Source organism: Mytilus trossulus, chromosome 14, assembly GCF_036588685.1.
Source record: "Mytilus trossulus isolate FHL-02 chromosome 14, PNRI_Mtr1.1.1.hap1, whole genome shotgun sequence".
In the NCBI taxonomy this organism is placed as follows: domain Eukaryota; kingdom Metazoa; phylum Mollusca; class Bivalvia; order Mytilida; family Mytilidae; genus Mytilus; species Mytilus trossulus.
In genome coordinates this window covers 4,949,200-4,966,984 of record NC_086386.1, presented here as the reverse complement: position 1 = coordinate 4,966,984, position 17,785 = coordinate 4,949,200, and the positions used below count along the sequence as shown (strand labels likewise).

At 33.7% G+C, this 17,785-nt stretch overlaps 1 protein-coding gene across 1 annotated transcript; it reads right to left on the bottom strand.

The window, feature by feature from the left end:
• Positions 1 to 7,648: 7,648 nt before the first annotated feature.
• LOC134696725 (heat shock 70 kDa protein 12A-like) lies at positions 7,649 to 13,604 on the bottom strand. Its single transcript, XM_063558650.1, has 5 exons — positions 13,528 to 13,604; positions 10,994 to 11,336; positions 10,000 to 10,224; positions 9,413 to 9,569; positions 7,649 to 8,714 (listed from the first exon to the last, which is right to left on the bottom strand). The coding sequence occupies exons 2-5, from the start codon at positions 11,315 to 11,317 to the stop codon at positions 7,672 to 7,674; spliced, it is 1,749 nt and encodes a 582-aa protein (XP_063414720.1). The 5' UTR covers positions 11,318 to 11,336; positions 13,528 to 13,604; the 3' UTR covers positions 7,649 to 7,671.
• Between the last annotated feature and the right edge of the window lie 4,181 nt (positions 13,605 to 17,785).

Sequence of the window (17,785 nt, the reverse complement as noted above, 5' to 3'; positions counted from 1 at the left end):
TGGTCTTTATTCAAAAAAACGATTCACGCATAAATGCATGACAAAAAAAAGTGTGAGGAAAATGATTTGTTTGTCTAGTATCTCAGATCCGTTAAATAACACGTAAAATAAATTAAAAAAAACGTTACCATTTTTCCTTTACCAAATACTCCTTGGAGAAGAAATACCATTTGAAACGAACAGAAAAGATAAAAATGTAGTGATCCCTAATATCTCAATCCTTTTTTTTCCGGCTGTAAGCACGCTGTTGCAGCTAACGTTTTCTAATGCGTTATCGAGACATCTCTAGTATATTCAAACTACTGCAAATTATAAAAATGGTTTTCATAAAGTAGCAACCACTTAACTTAAAAAAAGGGGGAGGGTTATTTTTTTTTATCTGAGTCAGATTTTTTTTCGCGCGTATGTTTTTATTCCTTTTTTTTCGTTGCTGGTGATCAAATACTTTTTTTTCAATATTTAACACTATAATGTATGGGGAAACTCTTGATTCAGAATAAAAACATTTATCATCTGTATGACCATATTTTTTTTTTTCAAATTGGGGATCGGAATATTTCCATTCCCATCCCCCACCCCCACCCCCTTTGAAATCAAATGGTTGTTCCCTTACCGCTAGAAAATTTTTCCAAAAATTTTGCACTTAGTTCTACGTAATGAACATTTAAATGACATATAGTTTACAAGTGGGAACAAATCTTATGTACAGGTAGCTAAACAAGGTGTATAGATGTGAACAAATGTAATGTGAAACCAGTGTACACTTCACTAAACTAATTGTAAACATGTTAACTCTACACGGTGTTTGGTGTGAACACGGCCTACGAGATCTTGATGGTTGGTAGGCGCTTATAAGTTCCTCAAGATAGACGGGCGCTAGGCCATGCAGGATTTTGAAAGTATACAAAATAAGTTTATATTGTATTCGGTACTGCACCGGGATCCAATGAAGAGACACAAGAACTGGTGTTATATGGTTATGTTTCTTTGTACGTTTAACGAGCCTTGATCATGGTAATAAAACTATTTATAATTTGACACCTATTAATAAGTAAACATCATGTAAGGTACATGAAGTAAAGATCAAACATGTTATGTTATCAGTAGCTGTATGATTCTTCCTCTTAATAAGTTAGTAACTCATGTAATTAAACCACTTGGATATGCAGAAATGACACCTGTTGTTAACAAATTGATGAAGTCTTTCTAGATCAATTATTAACATAAAAAACAAGGTACACTGTGTATCATCGCCACCGGAAATTGGGTACTAACGAAGCGGAGAAAAACAGAAAAAAAAATAAACAAGTTAAGAATTCATTCAATTTAAAGCAATTCCACTCATTTGATGAGGGTGCCGCATAAGAAATGATTTTCTGATATATAATTCTTTAAATTATTAGGCCGATAAGTACAAAATAAATACAAGATTTTGTGTTATACTCCAATACTTGCCACTTAGTACCGGAAAATTTCGAGGTCTATCGTCCTCTGTAGCCCCAATCTCAAGATATTGAACTGTTTTTCATTATTTTTCCAGACACGATTTTAGATTATTATAGTGTGACATCATATTTACTGAAATTTGTTGTTAAAAAGATGCATTTTGAAGAATATAGACCATAAAAAATAAAGTCTAGGGTACGGCAACTTGCTCGTGTTGATAAATTTACTGTATGGCAACTTGTTTTCAACTGAATGGCAACTTGCTAATTTTAGAATAGTTATTTACCGCGTCCTTTCAAAGAAAATAAAGTATTAAGCTCAAATATCTAAGGTGTGTGGGGGGGGGGGGGGGGGGGGGGGGTCCTTTTTATGTTAAACTGTTTTTGTCCTTTTCAAAGTTTAAATTTGTTTAAAACTGTTATTTAACTGATAAATTTTAAAAACTGTAATCTGTTTTGTTAAAATTTGCAATGATGTTAACTGTTTATTTGAAATTGAGATTCTTGTTATCTGTTACTTTATACTTAAAGTGTTCACTGCTTTTGACATTATTTTCTCTGTTAACTGATCTTAACTATTATTAACAAGAATCACATTAAAATTTGCTGTCCATCTCTTACTTAACGTTGCTTCCGCAAAGGAGTGACCTAAACAGCATAATTATATGTAACTGTACATGTCTTTAAAAAAAAATCTTCAGTAAGTATAGTAAATCCTTGATTAAATTGAGAATGGAAATGAAGAAAATGTCAAAGAAACAGAAGCCCGACCAAATAGTAGAAGAAACAACCCAACGCAGCGAGAAAATTATGCACTAGGGTGGGTGTCAAGTCACAGATAGGAAAAAAACTAAGAATTTACACTCATAATTTTTAAACACCCTCTTTCCTCTTTCCCTTCCTTCCTAATAAATAAGGCTTAATATTTGAGTTATGCATGTGTATATTTATGGAAAGAGAATCGTCCATAGATTTGATTTCCAACAGTAATAATGGTGAAATATAATCTCTTTTTTTGTTGTAACTATGGCAACAATGAGCAATTATTTGATACCAAATATTGCAAAATAGGGGGTTGAACATGTCACAAAGATCTGAAAATTTGGTCCAAAGGAAAATTTCAATCAATAAGAGTGATACCTTTCCTGAAACCATAGACATATATCTATCAAGAGGTAAAAAAAGCATATGCATTTCTGCTGTCTTTTCCCATGAAATTGAATTGAAAAGATCGAGCGTCGAATCTTGGTTGAAAAAACAATACAAAATTTTCAAAATATATGGCGGTACGGATAGGAACTCTTGGACGGTCAAACTGAACAATGGCTTATAAAACATGCTAAAAATAATCTAAATGTTCATATAAACCCACTAGGAAGGCTATATTATTATTCAACTATCTAAAAATCAATTCAATTGTACAAAAACGTTCATATTTAGAAAATTTATCATGGCCAAAATGGGAAACTTAACTTGTATGGTATACCTGAAGCTGTCTCCTAAGTGAGCTATAAATTAACTACAAAAGGGGGTCGAAGTTCAATGTTTGTTTCTTGAAACATATAAATGAATCTGAAATAAATACAAGGTTACGGACTCAAGTTGGATCATGCAGGTGCAACAAATGCGGCAGAGTTAAACATGTTTAGGGATATCTCATGCCCCTCTTTATACGTCTAACCAATGTAGTTATTTCTGGCTTCTATTTGTAATGTATCCAAAACGTTAAAAGGAAAGGCCACTTCTTATCCAGCTAAAACCCTGGTCAGTCCTATGACGAAAATAATTCACATGCATATGGAATGTTTGATAAGTTATATCGACCCAGAGTACCTGGACGGAATTGTGAAAAATAAAGTACCTTTTCAATTTGCAATTCGTAAAATAACTGAACAGTGTGGCCTGGTAGAAGAGGCCGAAAAATAAAAGGAATTGGTTCTCAAATTGAAATCAAATTTGCTAGTCTAAGAAATTCAGAATGAATCTATATAAAGATAGACCAAGGCTTCTTTATATAAACTCAGATGGAGATTAAACAGTGCTTCAACGTGTGACACCTTACATGTTACTTTCTGATTTATACACTGGTTTTGATGATTTAAAATAAAAATCAGTAAACCTTCGTAACTCCTTTTAATAAAATCATGTAAGCAATGAGTCGTATGAATACCCTGACTGAGATGTAACTATAATTTATAAGAGCCCCCGCCATTAAAAAAATGTTCGCGTCCATAGTATTCACTCATTCTATCTGTTTGTTACACTTTCCTACGTCATGACGATAACCCAAGTTTTCTACGATTGATTGACACAAAACATTTACTCAACAATATACATAACCAGAAGAAGCCTCCCTTTTGGTGTTTGAAGCGTTTTCGATTATTCATGACATAGTCTTTTTTCTTGGAGTCAATCACTCCGTCTGCTTTTCCATCCGTTCAATTGTTTGTCCATGTGTTTACAATTAAAGTTGCTGGTAACTCTTATCAGCATTTACAGTTTGTTGTTAACTGTTTTTGCCAAAAACGAGGTGTTGTTAACATGTTAACAGACCCCCTACCCCCCCCCCCCTCATATAAAAATGCATTAGATAAAATGCATTAGATAGAAACAGACAAAACAATTAATTCGAAATGCAATTCATGATTTGTTTCTCCTTACTTCCGATGAAAACAAAGTATTTTCTTAATTCAAAGTTTATTTTTACAAATGAGTCATTTCAGAAATTAAATAATTAAACAATTTTATGTGTCTGTCCGAATTCCCGATCCTGTGGTTCGGTGGTTGTCGCTGCTTCATCTCTATCTTATTTGTTGTTTTCATAAATTTTTTTGTTATGAGTTAGGCCGTTCACTTTCTTGTTGAGTCCTTCCACATTTTTCGGTCGGTGCTTTGTATAGCCGACTATAAGGGACGAGTTTTCGTTGTTGAAGGCCGTACAATAGCATATAATTGCTAACATAGAGTTTATTTTATCCTGATGGATAGTTATCTTATTTGCTATCATACCACATCTTAACTGTTTTATCTAAAAAAAAAAAAAAACTAGCACCAACAAAAGATGAATGGACGGTTTATATTAATGAACTTACAAAATTTCACCCTAATAACAAATAAGACAACATTTACAGTCGTTAGTAGTATAACGATATATATATTAATGTATTTAGGATAATATGGTTGAAAAATCGAAAAGCGGAAGGCAACGAGGCCTCCTGAACTGAATTAACGGCATATATCTAATAATATTTGATAAGTAAGACATGTTGCATGTTTGTAAGCCTGTAAAGCTTTGCTATCAACAAAATATCGTCACTTGATATTATCTAAACAGTGATTAATTTCCTCTTAAAGTTATAATATATTGCAAGATGCCGTACACACAAAAGTTGTTATTTTGCAATTCGCCGTACAACGTCCTGCAATTCGCCGTACAACAAACAAACAATGTTTTTGTCCATATTCTTCAAAAAACATGTTTTTGACAACAAATTTCATTAAATATGATGTCACACTATAATAATCTAAAATCGTGTCTGGAAAAATAATGAAAAACAGTTCAATATCTTGAGAATGGGGCTACAGAGGACGATAGACCTCGAAATTTTCCGGTACTAAGTGGCAAGTTTTGGAGTATTGCACAAAAGTTTGTATTTATTTTGTACTTATCGGCCTAATAATTTAAAGAATTATATATCAGAAAATCATTTCTTAAGCGGCACCCTCATCAGATGAGTGGAAATGCTTTAAATTGAACGAATTCCTAACTTGTTTACTTTTTTTTTCTATTTCTCTCCGCTTCGTTAGTACCCAATTTCCGGTGGCGATGATACACAGTGAGGTAGTGTGAACCCCTGGTGTTAAAACTTGAAACTTTTTATCACAGTGTAAAGTAGCCCAACATATCTTGTCAAGTTGTTATGCATTATAAATGTATTATTTTTTTTGTTTGAAGAAGAAAATATCTTTTTGCAATTGCAGAGACATATATGCAACCCAAAAAGGGCTGTATTCTCCCTATTTCAAAATTGTCTATCTTAAAATGATAGTATTGATCTAAAGTTATGAACTGATATATTTGATGTAGGACTTGTCAGTAAAAAAATAGACATGGAAATTCGATGAAATTTACAATACGACCGACACGAGTTAAAAAAGACAAACAGTTTTTATCAAAATGTCTGATTAATTATGTTTCATCCAACATAACTATAAAGGGAAACGAAGTGAGGGGTTCCAAATCCACCAAAGACTACGAAAGTGTCTGAAATGACAACATAATGACGGTCGACAAATGGAACAATAAAGGTCACACCCGCCAGGCAGGTTACAGTCTGGTCTTGAGAAAAGTATTCAATATATATAAGTCCGGCGAAACAGGCATTCCGGTCAGACATGCAAACCCCGGCAACAAAAAAATACGCCCATATTTATTCATCATTTTCATTTAATGCTAAATAATTTTGTTGGAAATTTTTGTTTTTAGTAGCAAAAAAGTGGACAAGACTATTGTTTTCAATCTAGATACGGCCAAAGTTTTTGTTTAGGCAAGGATCAGTCAATTTTTTTTCTCTCAAATATCTCAGACTGCCTCCTCTAATCAAATGCTTCGTACCTGAGGCTTGAAATCTTTCTGAAGCTAATACTGACTGGGGATCATTATTCATCTATGCTATTTTAAAAAGGCTGGGGTGTTTGGGTTAAACATGTTTTCGTAGGTAAATAATATTGTGGAACTTTTTTTTCATGAGAGTATAATAGTCTATAATAGAGTATTTACTATTTATTTTTTTGGTGGAATAGTGAAACAGAAGTCAATACGTTCTTGCTCAATCCTGTGTCGCTTTGAAGGTGTCCTGATTGTCATGGCATCCTCAGCCTAAGCAATGTGTATTACTGTAATTTGAATTTCAAAATGACCGAGTGACGTTTTTTTTCAACACGCTGATCAACTCCACCATATAGCAAATCACATGACTTTGACAGTCTGTTAATACAAGCGAATAATATCTTTATAAGAAAAGAATTGTCGTATACAAATTAAATACTCGGCCGGGAAATGGCAAAGTTCACGAATTCTAGTTTGATTAATCATTTTACAAAAAAAAAAAAAAAGTTCGAGCAAAGGGACTCGGCAAAGTACGCCCTCTACGCCCCTCTGAATCCGCCACTGACTATCTACAATTTTTGGTCAGTGTCTGTGTATTCCCCTAACAATATATCTAAATCTAAATCGTCGTCCCATGATAAAAAAAAACTGTCTTGGACATCGTGAATATCACAACAACCACCAGAGACATGTATACATGTATTTAAATGTCTCTGCAACCACCAAGCATCAATTTTAATATAGATATAAATATTGAGATGAAAGTCAAGTTTAAAAGGGGAAATTTCGATTGCTGACATCTTCGAGTCTTTGTCCTGGTCCTTAAAACAAAGAAAAACAACAGGGTGTTCCGAGTGATTATTATCGATTGTCTAGACTACCGCTAATCTCGTTATCGTATGATTAGGGGATGCTGGGTACGAGTTTACACGCGTGAAGTCAGCGAGATTTACAAGTCGCTAATCTCTTTAGTATACATGTCTCTGCAGAGATGTAACATACTAAAATTGAAAAAACTATTTCAGTTGAAATAAAAACAATAAGTTGAAAAAGCTGTGCAAATTTACCAGGGTGATAACTTTTCAAGTCAGTCTTCCTGGTTAATCACCACTCTTCTTTACTATACTGTTTATCATGTATTATTTGATATTTTCATCTCATCTTGTCATGTGTGTTTGTGTTATGTAATATAACTTTTGATAACTTCTTTGTACCATTGTAATTTTATGGTGTTTCAGAAATAAAGAATCTTGAATCTTGAAATCTTGAATCGTGGAATCTTGTTGAATTCATAATAATTACGATGTACTAAGTAATATTATTGTTCTGCTTATGTTTGATAATGCAATCACAAATCTGTTTACCCTTTTAAGATCGCGATTAGTTGTGCATATCAAGAATTTTTTTCGCCATTTAGTCCAATAATTTGCAAAAGGCGGTGCCTTAGATTCAATTGCAAAAGACAGTCATTTAAAATTAAAGATTTGAATTCGAGTATTTAATATTTCATTCGATGATACATGTATATATAAAAACAAGGTAAAATACAAAACAAATCAGTTTTCGGGTCATAATTTAACCCAGATTTGAACAGTTTTTTTTTTGTTTTTTTTTTTATTAACGTAGGAAGTCAAATTTGGCAGCAGTGCTTTTCCCTGTATGCTTAACAATGGCTTTCACTTCTAATTCCGTCTTGCCAAAAATCATTTTAACACCAACATCCCGACAAACGCCTAGTTTTGAATCAGGAAGTTCGACAGAAATTTTACCGTGAAGACTACAACCCCTTTCATCTGTGTATCTCGGATTTTTGTTTGTAGACGTCCACACATCAACTGCCATTGATGTCTGATCGGAAGAAACCGGTGAATAGATTTGTTCTGTAATCTCCTCATCGATTCTCACAGATTGTCTGATTTCTACGTGCTTACTAAATCGACCTCTGCACAAGACATCGCCGTCCTCATCAATAAACTTTTTATCTTCCGGGTCTTTTCCTTCATCAAAAGGACTGCTACTTGCTATGCCGTATGTCACTTTACACACCCTGGTTGAGATAACAGTTTGATCAAAACCAAACTGGACTGCTCCCTTAAGTACAGCTAGACCTGCATCTGGTGGGATGATAATGCTTTTGGATGGAAATGCTTTCTTGACTTCATGTTGTAGTAAAGGTGATTCAGAAAATCCCCCCACCATAAGAATGGTGTCTGTTCCTTTTACTTTTGGGTCATCAAAAATCTTCTGAAGATGTGATACAATGTAGGCACATGGTTCTGCAAACAGGTCAGTGGCCGTGTCTGGTGCCAGACGCAGTTTATCTTTCTGTAATTTTGCTACATTTGTACTCTGCAGTTCCTTACCAGAAACAGCCGTGTAAGCATCTTTTAAGGACACAGGCACTCGTATTGTAGTCTTACTGGTCTGACCAGATTTAATTGTTCTTTTGTTTGTTTCAAATTCACGTTGTAAATCTAATTGACCAGATTTATTTTCTTGTCGAAATTTCTGTAAAGCAGGCTTTCCTACAAATTCCTCCAAAAGTTTTTCGAAGGCCAGGTCGACTTTCGTACCACCCCAGTCGCCACCATTAGCCATGTACAGTTGTTTAATAGATCCGTCCTCTTGAACCTCTTGTACTGTAATATCTATGGTACCGCCTGATATAAACAATATTGAAATATGTACATAAAACTACAAAATTCTTTTACATTACAATGTATTATGATAATAAAATTACCATGTATAATTATATTCATAGTATTTAATATCAAATCAAATCAATCATAGTATTAAGAAACTATACGATTGGCTGTATTTTTTCTACACCCTTTTCGTTAATTAAAATGTATCGAATAATATCCATTCTTAGTTTATTTAAAAAAAAACGAAATTTCCAGTTAGTCATTTCTTAAAATATAGTCGCCAAAACAATCAAAATAAGTATACGAGTCTGTCTTTACTTTTTAGTTTCTTGAACTCTGCATTACTGGTAACCAGAAGAAAATATGACTAGAAGAAGCATAAGTGAATGATTTTAATTAAGAGAAAGATACTATACACATGTGCCAGTCACTTAGGATTATTTGATGCATATGTAAGAGCAGGATCTGTGTACCCTTCCTGAGCATCTGGGATCACCCCTTTTTTAGTGGGGTTCGTGTAGCTCATTCTTTAGTTTTCTATGTTGTGTTTTGGGTACTATTGTTTGTTTTTGTTTTATTTTTTTTTAGCTATGATTTTGTCAGTTTATTTCCAACTTATGAGTTTGAATGTCCATCTAGCATCTTTCTTCTTTCTCTATCAAAGATTCATAGCTTCATTTTTAGTTTTAGTTTGCGCTATACAGAATACTCACCTCCTGCATCCAGGATAAGGTATTTTGTCCCTGGTGACAGTGCATCTATTGTAGTTTGACCATTTGTAACTGTAAGTTCGTTAGGGATATGTTTACAGTATATAGAAGCTGCTTCGGGTTCCAATGCTAAAATCAACTTAGTGTTGCGTATACCTCCCTGAAATCATTATTTATTAAAATGAAAACTCTGTCAAATTATGAATGTCAGAAACATAAAAAAATAATGATTTGTGCAAATTTGCAATGGGTACCATTTTGAAATTTTGCACAGTTATTCGTGATAAAATACATAAATACTCGAATATTAACATTTTAGATTTGTATTTATTAACACTGATCATGATTTATGAATGTCTTATGATTCCTTCATCATACAAAAAGTTAGCGTCGATAATATAAGGATTGTATTAAAACACACCACAACCACATTCAATGGACCCTTGTTATTTTACTAACCGATTGTTGATTCACAGGTCTGCTCAAACTGCAACTGATAATGTGTATTTAACTTCCTTATTCGTTCTAAAATTAAAACTAGATTCCAATTATACTACAATTAGTAAACAATGTACTAAACAATATACTACCTCCACAGCAGACTCTCGCATGAATTGTTTAGCCGCATCACTCCAAATGGCGGGAACTGTTAAAACCCATTGGATCTCATCTGGTTTAAATGCTTTTTGCAGATTTCTCTTGGCCCATTCACCCATCATATGATTTTTAAGGAACTTTATACTCTCTGCAAACACTATCATGGCTGACATAGACCTGCCTTGATCGTCTTTAATTTTAAGATCCCGTGGCATTTCCTGCAGTTATACATTTATTTTGAAGGAGTTTATTGATGAATCAACTCGTCTGGCTCACTCACAAACTATGTTTAGTCGTAATGACTTGAGGTGGTTAGTTGAATTTGTACGCAAAAGACAAAGTTTATTCTATTTTATATGTTTCTTAAATTATTAATTCGCCATGCAATACTAATCAGCGCTTACTGAACTATTTCGCCTGTCGTGTATGGGAATTTAACTCGTGGTATCATGAAATGAGTATGTCCATTTATAAACTTCTTTGTTTCCACGAAGAACAACAGTGAATTTAGTCTTCGTGTTTGTGTAGTTGAATTTCAAACATATGTGTCTCAGGAATTATAAAGAAAATATATGTATATAAATTCTTTTAACCCTATTCAATTTGTTCTCTTGCAGCAGTTTGACAACAAATTGTTAAATCCGAGAGATAACCATTTTCTGTTCACTGCTCTTATGGCAATCCATTGCAATTTTGGTCCTCAATGCTCTTCAACTTCGTACTTTATTTGGCCTTTTTAACTTTGTTGTGTTCGAGCGTCACTGATGAGTCTTTTGTAGACGAAACGCGCGTCTGGCGTATATACTAAATTTAGTCCTGGTATCTATGATGAGTTTATTGTACAATTAATTTTCTTTTGGCATTATTTTTGTCATGGCGTTTTCAGTTGTTTTCGATAATGAGTTTGTAAAACTCTTTGGTATCTTTCGCTTCTCTTTTTCGAGAATTGAACCAAGTGTTTGATACTTTTAACTAAAAATTAATTACCTGCGGCCCGGTTTTATACAAATCCATTTTAAATCTTCGAAAGTAGTGCCATCCTTTATGGATGTTTTCGTTTGCAAGCTCAGTATATTTGTCCTCGGCATCTTTTCCGAATGCGACAAAATTTTCATCAGAATCAAACAGAATACATGTTGGAGTTTTCAAAGACATTCCAGTTTGAGACCCTGTTGCCCAAGTATAAGTTGATATTAATAATGGATTAGTTTTGTAGTCATCCAGTGTAGCAAACGCATAACCAGAAAATGTAGTACCGAAGTCCATAGCTACCACTAGCAAGGGAGGTTTCTCCACCTCGGAAGCAGCCATGTTGATATTTTGCTATAGTCTGAAATAATATATATATATATATATATAAAGCACTTGAAAGTTGTTTGATTTACACCCTGTCTTCGCATTTCAATCAAATGTTTATCAATTTGAAAAATGATACTAGTAAACATAGATCCTAACAACATAGCTAAACAGATTAAATGATATCAAAGTTCTTCATAAACAGAAAAGATATGAAAAGCAGCCTTACTGTTATGAACGAGGTCTGTGTATATTATAAGTCTAATTTGACTTCTGTTTGCATGACTTTGCAGTTAAAGCCATGGTATAATTATTTTTCAAATAATCACGTGTGTGATGTTACAATGAACTACCCTCTAGACTATTTGTCATTTGTAGTATGCGATCATTGATATTCTAATCATTGTTTAGAAAACGTATTACATTCTTTAACCTTTATTATCGTCACCGAAATTACTTATGAGCATCGGTTTACTGTTGTTCCCTAAGCCCTGTATTTAGATGTTATAGGTCAAACTTTGCATGATCTCTAAAAGTGTTCTTGTCTAATAGGTCTCTTATTTACTGAGCTATTTTGGTATAGAAAACTAATTGTATTTCAAAATGTTAAACTGCATATCTATTATTTTTCATCCTTTTGCAATTTTCCTCGGAGTTCGATGTTTTTGTTGTTTTGTTTTTTTCTTTGAAAATATCCATTTGACTTGGCTCGATTATAATACATCCCGCCATTGTGTTATTGTGCTCTGGTTAATTTTGTATTCTTGTCTTTGTCTAAATGCCTTTTTGTGTTTCTTAGTTGACATATTCGTTCGTTTTTATAGTTACTAGGATTATAAAACGGTTTTGACTGCTGTACACCTAGTTTTGAAATATTTGCCTATTAATTGTGTGCGGTTTTTTTTTTGTTCGCTCGTCGTTATCGATTTAATGGAATTTTGTGCGACTGTTGTACATGTGAAAGGTTAAGCTAGCTATAAAACCATTTTTTACATAAGAAAATGCCTGTAAAAAATCATGAATATGACAGTTGTTATCCATTCGTTTCTTGTGTTTGAGCTTTTGATTTTGCCATTTGATAAGGGACTTTCCGTTTTGAATTTTCCTCAGAGTTCATTATTTTGTTATTTCACTTTTTTCTTTACAGGAAAAAACCTGAACATGATCCTTTTTTTTATTAAGAAAAGTTTTGCAACTGTTAAGTTTGCATTTTGGTGCATACTCCGTTCCTCACAATATATCAATAAAAAGCAAATTATGTCTCTAAATTGATGTGCTTTGTAAATTATTTAATCGATTACACTGAGAGTGTCATAATGACTTTATAAAGAGAGATGTTGTATTTTCAGGTTTACATAAAGAAAATTAAAGTGAATGACAAAAATAAGTTTACTCGCCAACAAAAGTAACGATACACATTTTTGAACTCCAATTTGTCATAAAATATAAGAAAAAAGAAAAACTGTTTTCTCAATGAAAAATTATTGAACACGGGGGTCAATTTTATTTTGCGGAAATTGATGACAAAAGGTCGGCACTTAATTTCGAAGATGAGAATTAAGTATTCAAATATCTGCAAAGGCCTTCAAAGTTTTAGACAGACCATTAAGTTTAAAGCTTTTAGTTCCAACATCGATTTTTAAATTTTTTAGTGAACATACGGTTTTTGAAAGAAGAACAAAAAACCCCAAAAATCGTGTATTTGCAACTTGGTGCTGGTAAACGACTATTCCAGGAAAATACAGCTAAAAAAATCGCATGATACGAATGGTTTTGATATGAAAACAACAATCTTTTAATATTTACCTTGGTACTGTGTATGTAATTTCATTTGATATGGAAAATACATTGCCTTGTATCGTTACTTTCTTTTGTTGACTAGTATACTTACAAACAGGTCCTTATTTTAATACGTATCCAATGCCTATAATGTACAGTCTGATGTTCTCTGCTTTTGTATTGTTTTTGGTTCTGTCACATTGACGTATAACCCCATGCACAATGAAATTGTCAATTAAATATTAATGTTTACTACGGATTGATAAACTACATACACCTGCATTTGAGTTGGCTAGAAGGCCTGTGAGTATATAATAATGTAAATATATCTTATTGTAGAAATACATTTCAAACCACGACCCAGATAACTTTACAGATCTTTACAGTAATATGAAGAAAAAAAAAACACATAGGCAAGATTTTATGCATTATAAATTTATGCTTACCTAATTCTTCAAACTTTAAACCTGATTTGACACAAGGAAGGAAATTAAAAATATGCTCGTTAAATTAGATTTTACTATAGACTACTATAGTATTTGTTGTTCTACATTATCAATCAATAAGCGATAAACGTAGCCTTTAAACTATCTTATTCTTTGTGTTAACAAATCTGTTTATATGAAAAATAGTCATAAGAAACAATAGACAACATTATTTTATGATTTTTTCACCATTTTGAACAAAGTTTTAACCGTATATTTGATTAAGGTTTAAGATTGGAAACCACTGTATTGTTAATAGACCTTTTCAACATCTCTCGACACCGACTAATGATTGACACCTACAGTTTACAGGTAAAATGGATGGGTCGTCTCAAAGACATAAACAATCATGATTATCAATACGTAACATACTGGATTGGCGGTTATATACGGTCTTGACTATATAGCTAAAGAATATATTAACAAATAAATATATGTCTCATTCATATTATATTCTTATTTCGTATGTATTTGCACGACATTTCATGTTGAATTGATTAAGAAAAATACTGCCATTATTCTGCATCCTTATTCACTTTCTGTTCATTTTTCTGATTATGTGAGTCTTTCACCAAATGTTTGCCGCATGTCAATAACGATTAATTTGTTGGTGTAAAATCTTGTATGAAGTTTTTCAAAATTTATGAAAAATAATTACTAGACTGTCCGTCCGTCCGTATCACACTAAAACACTTGTAAACACGACCAACTTAGTGTTTTTCAACCGATCTTCACCTTATTTGATGTAGGCTTCATATTCAATTCAGGAGGGAAAATCACATATTGAATTTTAAGGTCGAAGGAAAATATCACCTCTATTTTTTTTTATCAACGACGGACTTCTCGGCTTCAAGATATCTTGTTAGAGTTGATGTTTTTCCATGATGAATTTTGTAAAAAAAATTATAATTGACCTCTCGTTTCAATGCAAGTTACAACAATTGAGCAGTGATTGGTGAATACATACATGTAATTCAAGTGGAACACCAAATTGGTAAATTGAAAAGATACAAAGTATTGAGTACATTATGACGGCACCCACGGCCAAAACTAACAGACATTGTGGAAATATGTGCCGCCCTTTAGTCAACAGACATAATCATTGTTTAATTTAAAATATTAACTGCAATAATGTTCTTTTCATTTTATAAATTCCACCAGGACAGCTATAAGCTCAACGTCTAAAATATGAAATGTGACTTAATGTCCATCATTTTCTTTATAATAAATTAAAAATCCATGTCATTTGGACTCTGTAGAAAAGTTGTATCATTGCATTGTCAATGAAAGCAATAAAATCAATAATGATCTGATTCTTTTTACTTTTGAGACGACCCCACACATTTTACCTGTCGTAGTCGTTCTCAATTGTAGGTGTCGAGAGTTGTTGAAAAGGTCTAAATTTAACAGTGTTACGAATTTGCAGTTTAAGAAGGTTATAATAGTTCTACAGTTATATATTTTCCGATATCTCTATAAGTTTCCCATATCATCCGTTTATCGTTGAAAACTGTATCTAAAATCATCCCTTTATCCTTGGTTGCTATCAGACGCTGTACCTGTACAGTTGTTACTAGGGTGCTCTCTTCGAGGTCCGCGTCAGAAGTATAAATAGTGGGTAGCTATTCAGTTCAAATCGTCATTTGTACCGAAGACAGCAGACAGTTAACATCGTATAGGTTGGAAAGAAAGTAGTGAATAGCAGGCAGACAGTTTAGTTTAAGTAAAGTGAAGTGCTTGGAACCTGCGGAAAGAATATAGAAAGGGCTGAGACTGTTGGTTCGGTACAGATTGTCCAAACAGGGCTGGTGCTAAGGTTTTGCGTCTCACATCTCTCACTATTGCAGTGAGTGTTTGCTGACATACCATGCCTTAGTGCTTCCCTGTTGTTCAGACAGTTATAGACATGTTTATTTAATAAAGTTTCATACGAAAGTTTTCACCAGTTTAAATAGTTACCAAAGATTCGTTTTTATTAAGTTTCAGACCAGTTCCAAACATTTAGGTTTAGACCAGCTCCAAACATTTAGGTTTCAGACAATAGTTCCAAACCGTCTGACCCGTTTCAAACATTTAGGTTCCAGACAGGTTCCAAACATTTAGGTTCCCGACAGGTTCCAAACATTAAGGTTCCAGACAGGTTCCAAACATTTAGGTTTCAGACAATAGTTCCAAACCGTCTGACCAGTTTCATACATTTAGGTTTCAGACCAGTTTTATACATTTAGGTTTCAAACCATTTCTATACATTTAGGTTCCAGACTTTAGTTTCAAACAGTTGGTTTAAACAGTATCAGACAGAAAGGGGTTTTAAACAGTTTTAATTCAACAAGTTCGGGTTAGGTTTATAGGTGTTGAAGTTCGTTTTATGTAGTATAGTATTTGTTTCATATTTGATAGTGATAGTGTAAACTTTTTATTGACTTTATAACTTTGAATTGCTTTTCAAATCCCAGGAAACTGGTACGAACCCGAGGATAAAAACATCTAAACGTCCCCGCCCGGTTACACGTTACAAATGGTGGCTTAGCGGTGGGATTTGTCGAGCATTTCTGTTGAGTATTTTGTGATTGTCTATGACTGTCCGTCCGTCGGATGGGGACGTTAAATCCGAGGTCCCGTGTTCAGGGAGTACCACGCCTTGTGCACGTTAAAGAACCCTTTACAACAACTCTCATTGAGCGGTCCATAAGTGGCCTGTTGTGAGGCAAAATTGTTTTAAACCGGTTTTTGGCAACACAACTTTTCAAGTGGTATTCAAAATAGAATATTTTTAACGGTTTTATCTGGTCAAAATTTAATTTAAGTTCAGTATTCAGTTGCTTGTACAAATGTTAATAAAAGTATGATACTAGTATTTAGAAAAAATAGAAACTTAGCTAACAAAACAGAAAGAACATGCAAGTCGAACGAGGCTGACAGGAACCCCGGAACTGTGAGTAGGCTAAGGTACCCCTAGGTCTGACGCTTGCCGGCAGATTGTTGTAGGAAAGCCATTAGTTGGTTATCATGGTATAACCCTCGGTGTACAAACAGTTGCTGGGAGAGATATTCTGCGGAATGAGTGGATACATTGAGGTTTAAAGTAGAACCTTGGTATGGTGTCAGCTAGTTTTAACAAGAACAGTTTTGATTGTGTTTTGATCAAGTCAGTATAAAATTATAAAACTCATGCGAGGACGCATGAAATCGGAGGCGTGGGTAGTGTTACGAATTTGCAGTTTAAGAAGGTTATAATAGTTCTACAGTTATATATTTTCCGATATCTCTATAAGTTTCCCATATCATCCGTTTATCGTTGAAAACTGTATCTTAAATCATCCCTTTATCCTTGGTTGCTATCAGACGCTGTACCTGTACAGTTGTTACTAGGGTGCTCTCTTCGAGGTCCGCGTCAGAAGTATAAATAGTGGGTAGCTATTCAGTTCAAATCGTCATTTGTACCGAAGACAGCAGACAGTTAACATCGTATAGGTTGGAAAGAAAGTAGTGAATAGCAGGCAGACAGTTTAGTTTAAGTAAAGTGAAGTGCTTGGAACCTGCGGAAAGAATATAGAAAGGGCTGAGACTGTTGGTTCGGTACAGATTGTCCAAACAGGGCTGGTGCTAAGGTTTTGCGTCTCACATCTCTCACTATTGCAGTGAGTGTTTGCTGACATACCATGCCTTAGTGCTTCCCTGTTGTTCAGACAGTTATAGACATGTTTATTTAATAAAGTTTCATACGAAAGTTTTCACCAGTTTAAATAGTTACCAAAGATTCGTTTTTATTAAGTTTCAGACCAGTTCCAAACATTTAGGTTTAGACCAGCTCCAAACATTTAGGTTTCAGACAATAGTTCCAAACCGTCTGACCCGTTTCAAACATTTAGGTTCCAGACAGGTTCCAAACATTTAGGTTCCCGACAGGTTCCAAACATTAAGGTTCCAGACAGGTTCCAAACATTTAGGTTTCAGACAATAGTTCCAAACCGTCTGACCAGTTTCATACATTTAGGTTTCAGACCAGTTTTATACATTTAGGTTTCAAACCATTTCTATACATTTAGGTTCCAGACTTTAGTTTCAAACAGTTGGTTTAAACAGTATCAGACAGAAAGGGGTTTTAAACAGTTTTAATTCAACAAGTTCGGGTTAGGTTTATAGGTGTTGAAGTTCGTTTTATGTAGTATAGTATTTGTTTCATATTTGATAGTGATAGTGTAAACTTTTTATTGAC

Bases quoted from the DNA above. Each gene is read 5' to 3' on its own strand.
- LOC134696725 (XM_063558650.1), bottom strand. From the start codon at position 11,317: ATGGCTGCTTCCGAGGTGGAGAAACCTCCCTTGCTAGTGGTAGCTATG. The intron at 10,225-10,993 runs GTAATTAATTTT...GTATAACTGCAG, and splicing joins TGTATAAAACCGGGCCGCAG to GAAATGCCACGGGATCTTAA. The intron at 8,715-9,412 runs GTGAGTATTCTG...TGTTTATATCAG, and splicing joins CCTTATCCTGGATGCAGGAG to GCGGTACCATAGATATTACA.